The sequence below is a fragment of the Thunnus albacares genome, chromosome 21 (assembly GCF_914725855.1).
Source record: "Thunnus albacares chromosome 21, fThuAlb1.1, whole genome shotgun sequence".
Lineage (NCBI taxonomy): Eukaryota > Metazoa > Chordata > Actinopteri > Scombriformes > Scombridae > Thunnus > Thunnus albacares.
The window spans coordinates 20,404,722-20,419,002 of NC_058126.1; the positions used below are offsets into that span (position 1 = coordinate 20,404,722).

General features: G+C 40.0%; 1 protein-coding gene across 9 annotated transcripts in view; it reads right to left on the reverse strand.

Annotated features, from left to right (window-relative positions):
* The window catches only part of LOC122972319 (leukocyte elastase inhibitor-like), a 22,185-nt gene continuing 7,904 nt past the window's right edge, over positions 1 to 14,281 (reverse strand). For 8 of the 9 annotated variants that reach the window (XM_044339297.1, XM_044339303.1, XM_044339301.1 and 5 more), the window contains 6 exons: positions 13,936 to 14,053; positions 12,778 to 12,914; positions 11,638 to 11,715; positions 11,287 to 11,376; positions 11,026 to 11,206; positions 10,443 to 10,894 (listed from right to left, as the gene is read on the reverse strand). In XM_044339297.1, the coding sequence (XP_044195232.1) occupies positions 10,668 to 10,894; positions 11,026 to 11,206; positions 11,287 to 11,376; positions 11,638 to 11,715; positions 12,778 to 12,914; positions 13,936 to 14,053 (831 nt within the window). In that variant the 3' untranslated portion in view covers positions 10,443 to 10,667. Of the gene's footprint in view, positions 451 to 606; positions 788 to 867; positions 958 to 1,223; positions 1,302 to 2,364; positions 2,502 to 10,442; positions 10,895 to 11,025; positions 11,207 to 11,286; positions 11,377 to 11,637; positions 11,716 to 12,777; positions 12,915 to 13,935; positions 14,054 to 14,281 lie in introns of those variants that run through there. The other variant, XM_044339298.1, reaches the window with a different exon arrangement.

Below are 14,281 nucleotides of genomic sequence, written 5' to 3' on the forward strand. Positions count from 1 at the left end.
AATTGTTAAGCTGAATGTTTAATAGAAATTTGTGATTTAGCACAAACACACCTGCAAATGACAGATTCTGGGAAACTATTGCAACACTTTCGGTTTTGTGACAGATGAGTGAACGACATGATGAATGGAATATGAGGGTGCAGTGTGTAGGACATGGATCACAGATAAGCAGAATCTGGGCAAGGCGCCTAATTGCAAAATCCTGGTCTTGAAATTGTAGTGCTCATTCGGGGGAGCAGTATCGGCCGGCAAAGAGAACACTCCTGGTGGAGTTATGTCGGATGAAGAAGAGGAAGGGGTGGTCTGCTATGAAGGGGGTGGGAATAATGTAGCAGTAGTTCACGGCAATGACGCCGGTGGCAGCAGCAGCCTCAGTTCCCTCCTCGTTGACCTCCACAAAAGCCTTGTGGACGACTTTTGACAAAACCAGGTCATTGGCTGGAGACATGCCTGACAGCAAAGGAGAGAGACAGTTTTAAACAATTAAAATATTTTGCTTGATAATACAGAATGTCTTATTTCTGATGTAATTGTCAATTGCTTTACTTTATACATAAAATCAATAATGCAGGTGAACTTGTGTTTTGCAAAATGTTTTAGACTCACCAGAGAAGTTGCTCATTGTGGCATCAAACGCGTCCACCATGCCCATGCTGGTCAGGACATCTTTCAGGTCATATTTCTCCTCCATCTTGAATTTAGGGAGCTTCACCTCCACTTCAGTTTGACCCATCACATCTGGACGAGTCCACTCCACAAATTTCTCATAGCTCAGCTGCTTCTCCAGCTGTGGTGGATACAGTATCAATTATTAGTTTGTCTGAGCAGTCTGTGCATTTGTTTACTGTATGTGTGTATGTGTTCTACCTTCTCCAAGCCTGTTGTGTCATCCTCTATCTCTTTGGGCAGAAAGATGAGCATGCTGAGCTCCTTCCCTTTGTAAGGCATCTCTAGGACCTGTGCAAAGACATTCTGTTTTTCATTTAATTTCATTTAAATAAAATCTGATTTCTGAAAAATGTGCGCTGGCCTCTTATAGTTTCATAGTTATGTCTATGGAAATGTTCTTAAAAACCACAAGTCTGATGGTTTCAATCATTGCCAAAATGGAACCAATTGTTCTTTGGATCATGGCAAATCTATCCACCATATTTCACTGAAATCTGTTCACAAATCGGCAAACAATAAGGCATGGGCACACTGTTGAAAAACATGGACATTACCTGGCAGTTGGCCTCAGGAATGAAGGTGAGAGGAAATTGACTATTCTGGCACATCATCTTCACCGGTTTGGTATCATTCTAAAGACAACAGCAAACACAACAAGCACTTTTCTTGCTGAGTCAGTCATTCTCTTGTTCATTACAAGACATCCCTGGGGTGATTTTCTGAGGAAACAACCCACACTGGTGAATCATTTCTAAGGAAACATATAATATATGTTTATTTCTCCCACACCACTGAATTAGTCACTGTGTGAACAGTATTCGTGTAAAAACAGGTGTGCACTCCCACACTACAAGGACTTAACTTAGAGGTTTGCAAAAGTCCTAGTTGTAGCCTTTAGTTAGCAAAAGCTGAACTAGTACTTCCCAGCCCTTGTTTAGAATTCTCAGACTTTTTTATTTTACTTTTTTTTATTAGTGGTGAGTAGCCAAGAGGTGGTCCGGCTGTGTTGGGGGACACCAAACACCAGGAAGTCAAAAATGTGTACAAGTACCAAAAATGAGTAAAAGAAGAAGCAATATCACTCAAACAAACTAAATGATGATTTAAATATCCTAATTGTGCAAGAGAGAAAAATAAAAATGTTGGCGGTGTAGATTGCTCAGTTGATGTTTACATGAGGTGTATCTGTTGTGTGTCAATTACATTCCTTCCTGTTTTATTTTTATTTTTTAGTGACCAATTAATAAAATGTTCCTTTATTCAGAATTAATCAAATTCCCTGTCCTCAAGATCTAATTCCAGGATATTCCATAAATTCCATGACTAATGGGGAACATTGGCATTGTCCTCAAGCAAAGTTTCATTCAGGGAAGAATTGGACAAAAATTGGCTTTTCTAATCTCCTTCAGTTTGCTCATCAATTATTTCATTTTAACCTGACTTTGCTGAGCTGTGAGTTGCGGGCAGATCAAACTACAAACATGAAAACAATAAGTATCACTTTCAAACTCCAAGCTCTAAATTTCCATTCTAAATCAGCACAGCTTTGTCATGCTCTACTATCACAGTGCCCTGCACATGCCAGCAGTAGTATTGCAGACAGCCTGTGTACTATCAGGCAACATCATTTCACAAATCAAGCTGCATTGGCTCCTCAGTGTTTCTCCATCAAGTGCTGTCTTTGTGCAATTTTACCTTATTTATTCTAAACTGAGCATCAACAGTATGATTCTTCATGAAGTGCTTATTCCAGTTGCCTTTGAAGTAGATGGCATTGACCAGCACCAGCCTGGTCATGTTGTCCACCGCGCCCAGCAAGTCCTTGATTTTACCTGGTGAACAGTAAAGATGAAGTTATCATCAGCATTCAGACAGACAGAGGCTATGATTCCATCCAAAATTCAGGATTTCTCGTTACACTTCAGCTTAGATGCTCTAGAAATTACACAGCGTTCAAATACAAAATCAAAAAAAAGTTAAAAGGGAAATAAAATTGACTGTGAAAAAACAGGAATAATAATAATGAAAACAAATATAAATGTCTTTAATTAAATGGGGATTAAGAACTTGATGGTCTAATTTCTTCCACCAGGGTGCGCCAGAGCCCTAGCTTTTGAGTCTTGACCTGTGAGCCACTGATAGACTTTACCTGTAGATCTCATGCAAACAGGCTCATATGGGGATAGAAGGTCAGTAAATATGTTTAGGAACTAACAGTCAGGCTTTAACAGTGATATTTAAATGTCAAAATCAATTCAAGATCCTGACTACACACAGGTAGCCTGGATGGAAATACCATGCCTACAATACCATGCACTCTCTTGTTGAATCTTGCAAGAAGTTGAGATGCTACAGACACTCATGCAGTTTCATTTCTTTCTACTAGATAGTTTTGTTTTGTTTGTTTTTTTGTTTTTGTTAAAAAAAAATTTAAAAAACGACAGCAAACACGAATGCCCATTAAATGTCTAAGACACTTCATTTAAATTAGATGATCAGCACAGAGTGAAATGGACATTTTATAATAGGCTCTACGTTTGTAAAGATTAGGTTTTATGGCAGAGCAGGGCAGAGGTGCTGTGTACACACTCTAAAGCAGTGATTCTCAACATTTTTGCTACTGAAGCCTAAAAACTTTTACTGTAGCTGCGTTAAATGTAACCCTCCACCCATTGAGTGTCACTGCTCTAAAGGACATAGTGCTTACACAGGGGAGCAGTATCGGCCAGCAAAGAGAACACTGCAGGTGTCGGATGACGAAGAGGTAGGGGTGGTCTGCCATGAAATAGGCTAGATTGCGACTGTAACACAGACACTCAACATAGAAACTAGTTGCAGCAGCAGCCTCACTTCCCTCCTCATTCACCTTCACAAAAGCTTTGTGGACGACTTTTGACAAAAGCAGGCCTTTGGTCTTAGACATGCCTGTCACAGAAGAGAAAAAAAAGAATTGTAAAAGCTTCAAGTAATATTCATCACAACTTCTCAACAAAGTTTGAGGCCCCCGATCTTCAATCACAAGCTTATTACTTTCTTCTTCTTCTTCTTCTTCATCTTCTTCTTCTTATTATTATGAAATAGTGATTATAGCAGCTTTAAATAATCATTATTGATCCCCTTTTGAACTGGAAAAATTGAGGTGACCAGTACCGCTATAGTTATTTGGGTGAGCGGCTCTTGAGAAATATATAAAAATACCTCATAAGTAATGTTGATTTGCTTCTTCTTCTGCCCGTGGAATCAACGGTGCCACTCTGCCATTGCATTACATTCATAGTGTTTATGACTTGAAAACATTTAAGAGACTTAAGCTATTGAATTGTGTAATGTTACTGTGAACGAAACTTGGCATGTGTGTGCAAAAATTAGTGCTCGATGTCTCAGGCACGTTCAGAAATATATAAAAAATCTCTCATAAACAACATTGCTTCCGCTTCTTCTGCATGTGGATTCAACAACAGAAAATAGGGACACTCTGCCATTGCAACCCACATTGTGGTCAGAGGAGGGATTACATCTGTAGTGATATGAACTAACATAGAGAATGAATTGAAAAAGTTTAGTTTAGTTTAGTTTAAGAGAGATAAACTCTATTCTCGTTCCTCACACACAGGAACTTTGTATGTATGTTCAAGACATAGTGCAGGATGTCTCAGGCATGTTTTGAACAGGCACTACATTTCATCTGATCCATGTGAGGCGTTAAGGGAACACGGGTGAATTGTAGCATCTGCTGATAGCCTGTATTTGAGGTGTTCAGAAAACATGAGGACAGGTACAACAAAGCAGTATGGTTGTTTTCTGAGTCTCAAACACAACAACAGGAAGGTGTAGGTGGTTCAATAGTGGCCTATCAAATTGCAAGTTGTGAAGAGGAAAAAATAGTTCAAAAGTGTCAAACATTTGGCACTTTTTTGACACACAAAACTGTGTAAACTAAATGTAAGAGAAACAAGCTTTTAATTAAGATTGAATGCGAAATCATTCATAATCAGGCTAAATAATGGATTCATATGTCAGAGACAACCTCAGAAATGATTATATTTCTAATTTTGGCTAGAATTTCCACCTTTATTGTGTGCCACACTATTTCTGTCCCTTTTCCAGAGGTGATCCACTATCAGCTCTGAAGGAAACACTTATGATTTTCATGTGAGAAGATCTAATCTTCATCTTGTTGATTTCTAAGAAGTGCTTCAGACAAAAATATACAACTAAGTGTTTTTAATATTCAAATTTGGAGTGTGGAGTAAACCCAGGGTCTTTTTATGGACTGTATGAGATTTTGTTGATTGTATCAAGAGTTTTAAGAACACCATCTTTTGCAAACTGGAACACATGTTTTGGTGTTTGTCACCTTTTCTTAAAACTAGACCTTAAAAAGAACACGTTTAGATTCAGAGAGGAACAAATTGGGGGTAAATAATTGAGGAAGAAATGATTCAGAAATCAAAAAGTAAAATTGTCTTTTTTCATTATTATTTCATTTGATTTGATTTGTTTTGATTTTAATTTTGATTTTGAAGTGTGGGACACAGGGAGAAACTCCTCACAGCAACAAGAGTGTGTTTCTCTGGATGCTGTGAGGCTACTGTGACGCCCCGACCTGCTCTAAAGCAGTAGCACCGCTAAAATAAACATGCTGGCCAGTGTAACTGTGGCGATAGCAAAGAGCTTCACTACATCACTCCAGGTGTCAGGGGAGGCTGCCTTCTTTGCAAGCCGAGTGGAGTGCTCTCTGAGGTTGACCAGCAAACACTGGACGATGACCTGGTCCACAGCTTCATCTTGTGTCGCAGACTCCAGCAGGCGTTTACCGCCCAACTGCTTCTGCACGTCTTTAACAATAGATTTGCTGAGTTTCTTGGCGGTCTTCAGGTCCGGACAGAAGCCTCCAGTAATATCGAGTCCCGCCATTATTTCGTCTATGAGACGTTCGGTGCGAGCGACACACTCTTCCAGGGTCCGGTTCTCGTAAGCCTGACACTTGTTCAGCACTCTGACGGTCAGCACCTCCACGACCAGCCGGAGCTGGTCTTCACTCTCTGCCTCGGTTGTAGAGGCAGGAGGATCAGGGAATTCCATGGCTGCTTGCGGCTGATTGATGATATTTGCCAGGTCGTCTTCCCTTTCTGGGACTCCTGACTCTGGCTTGTGTTCAGGTACAGAACTTACTGGGAGCTCCGTTGTCTGTGGCTCTTACTGATAATGATTATGGTCTCAGTAGTGAACTCTTATCCTGACGGCAAGTCTGATTGCCTTTAACACGTCATATGGTGCTGAATTCACAATCACTGTGACGTGACAGACATGCGAGTCTGTCACGTGCGCACGTATTTTTTAAAAATATAAAAATGGCGTTCAATAAATCGTTCAAAAAAAGCGTTACGGTGCTTTAGATGAATAACAGTTTCCTTTTCTTACACACATATCAGACAAGTCAGTATATTAAAAAATGGATTTCCTTGAACTTCTTTGTTAAAGCAGACGAAACATCTGCATTCAATGGCAGCTGATATACCCTTGATTTCATTTTCAGTGTTTGCATAAGATAAAAAATTACAGTACATTTAATTGAACTTTCATGAGTATAATAATTCAGTGTTTAAACATAACATACAGCCTCAGAAGATTTTATCACCTGATCCTCTTTGGTTCACTCAGTGCATGAAACAGCTGGTAGAGGAGATCTCAGGGCCACAGATGTATACTCATGCTGTTAGATAATAGATAGTGCAATTTTTTTCTATCAAATGGGTGTAACATGTAAGATACATGAACTAGACTCTCTAGGTGTAACCTTCAAGATGAGGCAATAGAGTGGGGTGGAACATTCACATCTATAGTACAAATAATCAGTAAGCCAATGGAAGCCGGGTATTTGCAGTACCCCCCTGCACTCTGACATCAGTAACAGGAATCTTCTGAAATGTTAAGCTGAATGTTTAATAGAAATTTGGGATTTAGCACAAATACACCTGCAAATGACAAATTCTGGGAAACTATTGCAACACTTTTGGTTTTGTGACAGATGAGTGAACGACATGATGAATGGAATATGAGGGAGCAGTGTGTAGGACATGGATCACAGATAAGCAGAATCCGGGCAGGGCGCCTAATGCAAAGCAGTGAGAGACAGACAGAAACATTATCCAAATGAGGTTGATGGATTAAAAGCAAGCAGTGTAAGAGTCCAATTTGTATAAACACAGGATCACTTGTGTAAATGCATGCACACAAAAGATTTTAACAAAATGGAAACCTTATGCACTTTTTTTTTTTAAATCCAGTGCCATTGTCTCATTGTCTCCATTCAAAGTTTTCATGCAAAATCCTGGTCTTGAAATTGTAGTGCTCACTCGGGGGAGCAGTATCGGCCGGCAAAGAGAACACTCATGGTGGAGTTATGACGGATGAAGAAGAGGAAGGGATGGTCTGCTATGAAGGTGGTGGGAATCGTGATGGAGCAGTTCGAGGCGATGGCGCCGGTGGCAGCAGCAGCCTCGGTTCTCTCCTCATTCTGCAAAATAAACTGCTACAGTGAACTTTGATGGTTGTCGGGTTGACCATTCTTGGGCCTGGGAAGAGCAGGGGCTCTAAACATGTTATGGCCAGGTTTCCCCTAGACTAGGGATGTAACAATTTCATTTCATTTAAATAAAATCTGATTTCTGAAAAATGTGCAGTGGCCTCCTATAGTTTCATAGTTATAACTATGGAAATGTTCTTAAAAACCACAAGTCTGATGGTTTCAATCATTGCCAAAATGGAACCAATTGTTCTTTGGATCAGGGCAAATCTATCCACCATATTTCATTGAAATCTGTTCACAAATTGGAAAACAATAAGGCATGGGCACACTGTTGAAAAACATGGACATTACCTGGCAGTTGGCCTCAGGAATGGAGGTGAGAGGAAATTGACTTTGATTTGATTTGATTTGACTTTGACTCTGGCACATCATCTTCACCAGTTTGGTATCATTCTAAAGACAACAGCAAACACAACAAGCACTTTTCTTGCTGAGTCGGTCATTCTCTTGTTCACCACAAGACATCCCTAAGGTGATTTTCTGAGGAAACAACCCACACTGGTGAATCATTTCTAAGGAAACATATATGTTCATTTCTCCCACACCACTGAATAAATCACTGTGTGAACAGTATTTGTGTAAAAACAGGTTTGCACTCCCACACTACAAGGACTTAACTTAGAGGTTTGCAAAAGTCCTAGTTGTAGCTTTGTAGTTTTTTATTTTACTTTCTTTTATTAGTGACTAGTAGCCAAGAGGTGGTCCGGCTGTGTTGGGGGACACCAAACACCAGGAAGTCAAAAAGAAGAAGAATCGTTAAGCTGAATGTTTAATAGAAATTTGGGATTTAGCACAAACAGACATGCAAATGACAGATTCTGGGAAACTATTGCAACACTTTGGGTTTTGTGACAGATGAGTGAACGACATGATGAATGGAATATGAGGGTGCAGTGTGTAGGACATTGATCACAGATAAGCAGAATCTGGGCAAGGCGCCTAATTGCAAAATCCTGGTCTTGAAATTGTAGTGCTCACTCGGGGGAGCAGTATCGGCCGGCAAAGAGAACACTCATGGTGGAGTTATGACGGATGAAGAAGAGGAAGGGATGGTCTGCTATGAAGGTGGTGGGAATCGTGATGGAGCAGTTCGAGGCGATGGCGCCGGTGGCAGCAGCAGCCTCTGTTCTCTCCTCGTTCTGCAAAATAAACTGCTACAGTGAACTTTGATGGTTGTCGGGTTGACCATTCTTGGGCCTGGGAAGAGCAGGGGCTCTAAACATGTTATGGCCAGGTTTCCCCTAGACTAGGGATGTAACAATTTCATTTCATTTAAATAAAATCTGATTTCTGAAAAATGTGCAGTGGCCTCCTATAGTTTCATAGTTATAACTATGGAAATGTTCTTAAAAACCACAAGTCTGATGGTTTCAATCATTGCCAAAATGGAACCAATTGTTCTTTGGATCAGGGCAAATCTATCCACCATATTTCATTGAAATCTGTTCACAAATTGGAAAACAATAAGGCATGGGCACACTGTTGAAAAACATGGACATTACCTGGCAGTTGGCCTCAGGAATGGAGGTGAGAGGAAATTGACTTTGATTTGATTTGATTTGATTTGACTTTGACTCTGGCACATCATCTTCACCAGTTTGGTATCATTCTAAAGACAACAGCAAACACAACAAGCACTTTTCTTGCTGAGTCGGTCATTCTCTTGTTCACCACAAGACATCCCTAAGGTGATTTTCTGAGGAAACAACCCACACTGGTGAATCATTTCTAAGGAAACATATATGTTCATTTCTCCCACACCACTGAATAAATCACTGTGTGAACAGTATTTGTGTAAAAACAGGTTTGCACTCCCACACTACAAGGACTTAACTTAGAGGTTTGCAAAAGTCCTAGTTGTAGCTTTGTAGTTTTTTATTTTACTTTCTTTTATTAGTGACTAGTAGCCAAGAGGTGGTCCGGCTGTGTTGGGGGACACCAAACACCAGGAAGTCAAAAAGAAGAAGAATCGTTAAGCTGAATGTTTAATAGAAATTTGGGATTTAGCACAAACAGACATGCAAATGACAGATTCTGGGAAACTATTGCAACACTTTGGGTTTTGTGACAGATGAGTGAACGACATGATGAATGGAATATGAGGGTGCAGTGTGTAGGACATTGATCACAGATAAGCAGAATCTGGGCAAGGCGCCTAATTGCAAAATCCTGGTCTTGAAATTGTAGTGCTCACTCGGGGGAGCAGTATCGGCCGGCAAAGAGAACACTCATGGTGGAGTTATGACGGATGAAGAAGAGGAAGGGATGGTCTGCTATGAAGGTGGTGGGAATCGTGATGGAGCAGTTCGAGGCGATGGCGCCGGTGGCAGCAGCAGCCTCGGTTCTCTCCTCGTTCTGCAAAATAAACTGCTACAGTGAACTTTGATGGTTGTCGGGTTGACCATTCTTGGGCCTGGGAAGAGCAGGGGCTCTAAACATGTTATGGCCAGGTTTCCCCTAGACTAGGGATGTAACAATTTCATTTCATTTAAATAAAATCTGATTTCTGAAAAATGTGCAGTGGCCTCCTATAGTTTCATAGTTATAACTATGGAAATGTTCTTAAAAACCACAAGTCTGATGGTTTCAATCATTGCCAAAATGGAACCAATTGTTCTTTGGATCAGGGCAAATCTATCCACCATATTTCATTGAAATCTGTTCACAAATTGGAAAACAATAAGGCATGGGCACACTGTTGAAAAACATGGACATTACCTGGCAGTTGGCCTCAGGAATGGAGGTGAGAGGAAATTGACTTTGATTTGATTTGATTTGATTTGACTTTGACTCTGGCACATCATCTTCACCAGTTTGGTATCATTCTAAAGACAACAGCAAACACAACAAGCACTTTTCTTGCTGAGTCGGTCATTCTCTTGTTCACCACAAGACATCCCTAAGGTGATTTTCTGAGGAAACAACCCACACTGGTGAATCATTTCTAAGGAAACATATATGTTCATTTCTCCCACACCACTGAATAAATCACTGTGTGAACAGTATTTGTGTAAAAACAGGTTTGCACTCCCACACTACAAGGACTTAACTTAGAGGTTTGCAAAAGTCCTAGTTGTAGCTTTGTAGTTTTTTATTTTACTTTCTTTTATTAGTGACTAGTAGCCAAGAGGTGGTCCGGCTGTGTTGGGGGACACCAAACACCAGGAAGTCAAAAAGAAGAAGAATTGTTAAGCTGAATGTTTAATAGAAATTTGGGATTTAGCACAAACAGACATGCAAATGACAGATTCTGGGAAACTATTGCAACACTTTGGGTTTTGTGACAGATGAGTGAACGACATGATGAATGGAATATGAGGGTGCAGTGTGTAGGACATGGATCACAGATAAGCAGAATCTGGGCAAGGCGCCTAATTGCAAAATCCTGGTCTTGAAATTGTAGTGCTCATTCGGGGGAGCAGTATCGGCCGGCAAAGAGAACACTCATGGTGGAGTTATGACGGATGAAGAAGAGGAAGGGGTGGTCTGCTATGAAGTCGGTGGGAATTATGTAGCAGAGGGGCACGGCAATGACGCCGGTGGCAGCAGCAGCCTCGGTTCCCACCTCGTTGACCTCCACAAAAGCCTTGTGGACGACTTTTGACAAAACCAGGTCATTGGCTGGAGACATGCCTGACAGCAAAGGAGAGAGACAGTTTTAAACAATTAAAATATTTTGCTTGATAATACAGAATGTCTTATTTCTGATGTACTTGTCAATTGCTTTACTTTTTTTTTTGTTTTGCAAAATGTTTTAGACTCACCAGAGAAGTTGCTCATTGTGGCATCAAACGCGTCCACCATGCCCATGCTGGTCAGGACATCTTTCAGGTCATATTTCTCCTCCATCTTGAATTTAGGGAGCTTCACCTCCACTTCAGTTTGACCCATCACATCTGGACGAGTCCACTCCACAAATTTCTCATAGCTCAGCTGCTTCTCCAGCTGAAGCGGATACAGTATCAATTATTAGTTTGTCTGAGCAGTCTGTGCATTTGTTTACTGTATGTGTGTATGTGTTCTACCTTCTCCAAGCCTGTTGTGTCATCCTCTATCTCTTTGGGCAGAAAGATGAGCATGCTGAGCTCCTTCCCTTTGTAAGGCATCTCTAGGACCTGTGCAAAGACATTCTGTTTTTCATTTCATTTAAATAAAATCTGATTTCTGAAAAATGTGCGCTGGCCTCTTATAGTTTCATAGTTATGTCTATGGAAATGTTCTTAAAAACCACAAGTCTGATGGTTTCAATCATTGCCAAAATGGAACCAATTGTTCTTTGGATCATGGCAAATCTATCCACCATATTTCATTGAAATCTGTTCACAAATCGGCAAACAATAAGGCATGGGCACACTGTTGAAAAACATGGACATTACCTGGCAGTTGGCCTCAGGAATGAAGGTGAGAGGAAATTGACTTTTCTGGCACATCATCTTCACTGGTTTGGTATCATTCTAAAGACAACAGCAAACACAACAAGCACTTTTCTTGCTGAGTCGGTCATTCTCTTGTTCACCACAAGACATCCCTAGGGTGATTTTCTGAGGAAACAACCCACACTGGTGAATCATTTCTAAGGAAACATATAATATATGTTTATTTCTCCCACACCACTGAATTAGTCACTGTGTGAACAGTATTCGTGTAAAAACAGGTGTGCACTCCCACACTACAAGGACTTAACTTAGAGGTTTGCAAAAGTCCTAGTTGTAGCCTTTAGTTAGCAAAAGCTGAACTAGTACTTCCTGGCCCTTGTTTAGAATTCTCAGACTTTTTTATTTTACTTTTTTTATTAGTGGCGAGTAGCCAAGAGGTGGTCCGGCTGTGTTGGGGGACACCAAACACCAAGAAGTCAAAAATGTGTACAACTATCAATAATGAGTAAAAGAAGAAGCAATATCACTCAAACAAACTAAATGATGATTTAAATATCCTAATTGTGCAAGAGAGAAAAATAAAAATGTTGGCAGCGTAGATTGCTCAGCTGATGTTTACACAATGTGTATCTGTTGTGTGTCAATTACATTCCTTCCTGTTTTATTTTTATTTTTTAGTGACCAATTAATAAAATGTTCCTTTATTCAGAATTAATCAAATTCCCTGTCCTCAAGATCTAATTCCAGGATATTCCATAAGTTCCATGACTAATGGGGAACATTGGCATTGTCCTCAAGCAAAGTTTCATTCAGGGAAGAATTGGACAAAAATTGGCTTTTCTAATCTCCTTCAGTTTGCTCATCAATTATTTCATTTTAACCTGACTTTGCTGAGCTGTGAGTTGCGGGCAGATCAAACTACAAACATGAAAACGATAAGTATCACTTTCAAACTCCAAGCTCTAAATTTCCATTCTAAATCAGCACAGCTTTGTCATGCTCTACTATCACAGTGCCCTGCACATGCCAGCAGTAGTATTGCAGACAGCCTGTGTACTATCATGCAACGTCATTTCACAAATCAAGCTGCATTGGCTCCTCAGTGTTTCTCCATCAAGTGCTGTCTTTGTGCAATTTTACCTTATTTATTCTAAACTGAGCATCAACAGTATGATTCTCCATGAAGTGCTTATTCCAGTTGCCTTTGAAGTAGATGGCATTGACCAGCACCAGTTTGGTCATGTTGTCCACCACGCCCAGCAAGTCCTTGATTTTACCTGGTGAACAGTAAAGATGAAGTTATCATCAGCATTCAGACAGACAGAGGCTATGATTCCATCCAAAATTCAGGATTTCTCATTAGCTTAGATGCTCTAGAAATTACACAGCGCTCAAATACAAAATCAAAAAAAGTTAAAAGGGAAATAAAATTGACTGTGAAAAAACAGGAATAATAATAATGAGAACAAATATAAATGTCTTTAATTAAATGGGGATTAAGAACTTGATGGTCTAATTTCTTCCAGCAGGGTGCGCCAGAGCCCTAGCTTTTGAGTCTTGACCTGTGAGCCACTGATAGACTTTACCTGTATCTCATGCAAACAGGCTCTGATAGAAGGTCAGCAAATATGTTTAGGAACTAACAGTCAGGCTTTAACAGTGATATTTAAATGTCAAAATCAATTCAAGATCCTGACTACACACAGGTAGCCTGGATGGAAATACCATGCCTACAATACCATGCACTCTCTTATTGGATCTTGCAAGTTGAGATGCTGCTTTTTTAACAAATTTAAATCTGGACAGGTTTTCAGTTGTAGAGACCAGTCTGGGGTTAAAATAAAAACTTCATAGACATCAGATTTCTCTCCTCACTGAGGCAAATCAGAGGGTTTGCTGGATTTAGAGAGAAATTAAACTGGAAATTGAAACCGGAAAAAATGGAAATAGAAAATAATATAACCCCTGTGGGTTATGCAGCACCATAGTAACATGTAAATAAAACATACAATAACAAAGGACCAAGCACTGATCCCTGAGGATTCACAGAGGTTGAGGAGGATTTACAGACACTCATTGCAATTTAATTTCTTTCTACTAAATAGATTTTTTTTAAAACACAAATGCCCACTAAATGTCTAAGACACTTAATTTAAATTAGATGATCAGCACAGAGAGAAAGGGACATTTTATAGTAGGATATACATTTTCAAAGATTAGGCTTTATGGCAGACTCCATTAATGCAATGCAATGCAATGCATCCAATCACTGTAATGTTGAGACTGATGAAGACCTACCTTGTGTGTTCTTCTCCACCCAGCTGTTGATGTTGACCCTGGCCACCTCTGCATCGGCGATGAAATCCACTGACTCCAGCTCAGCATTGTAGTGCTTTCTGATTTCTGCTAAGAAATCCTGGAACCATAAACATCACATTTAGATACTCATATTTACCAATTCACAGGCAATAGAAACCAACATATTATAGCCACCAAAGTCTTTTGAGGATTCTTTATGCATTTTCCTGCATGCTGACAGTTTTCAGTTCTTTAAACACAGGATGGACTGGTCATGCCTGGATAACAGCACTCTCTTGAAATAAAGATGTGGAGAGTTGAAACCACTCATACTGTATAGATTCAA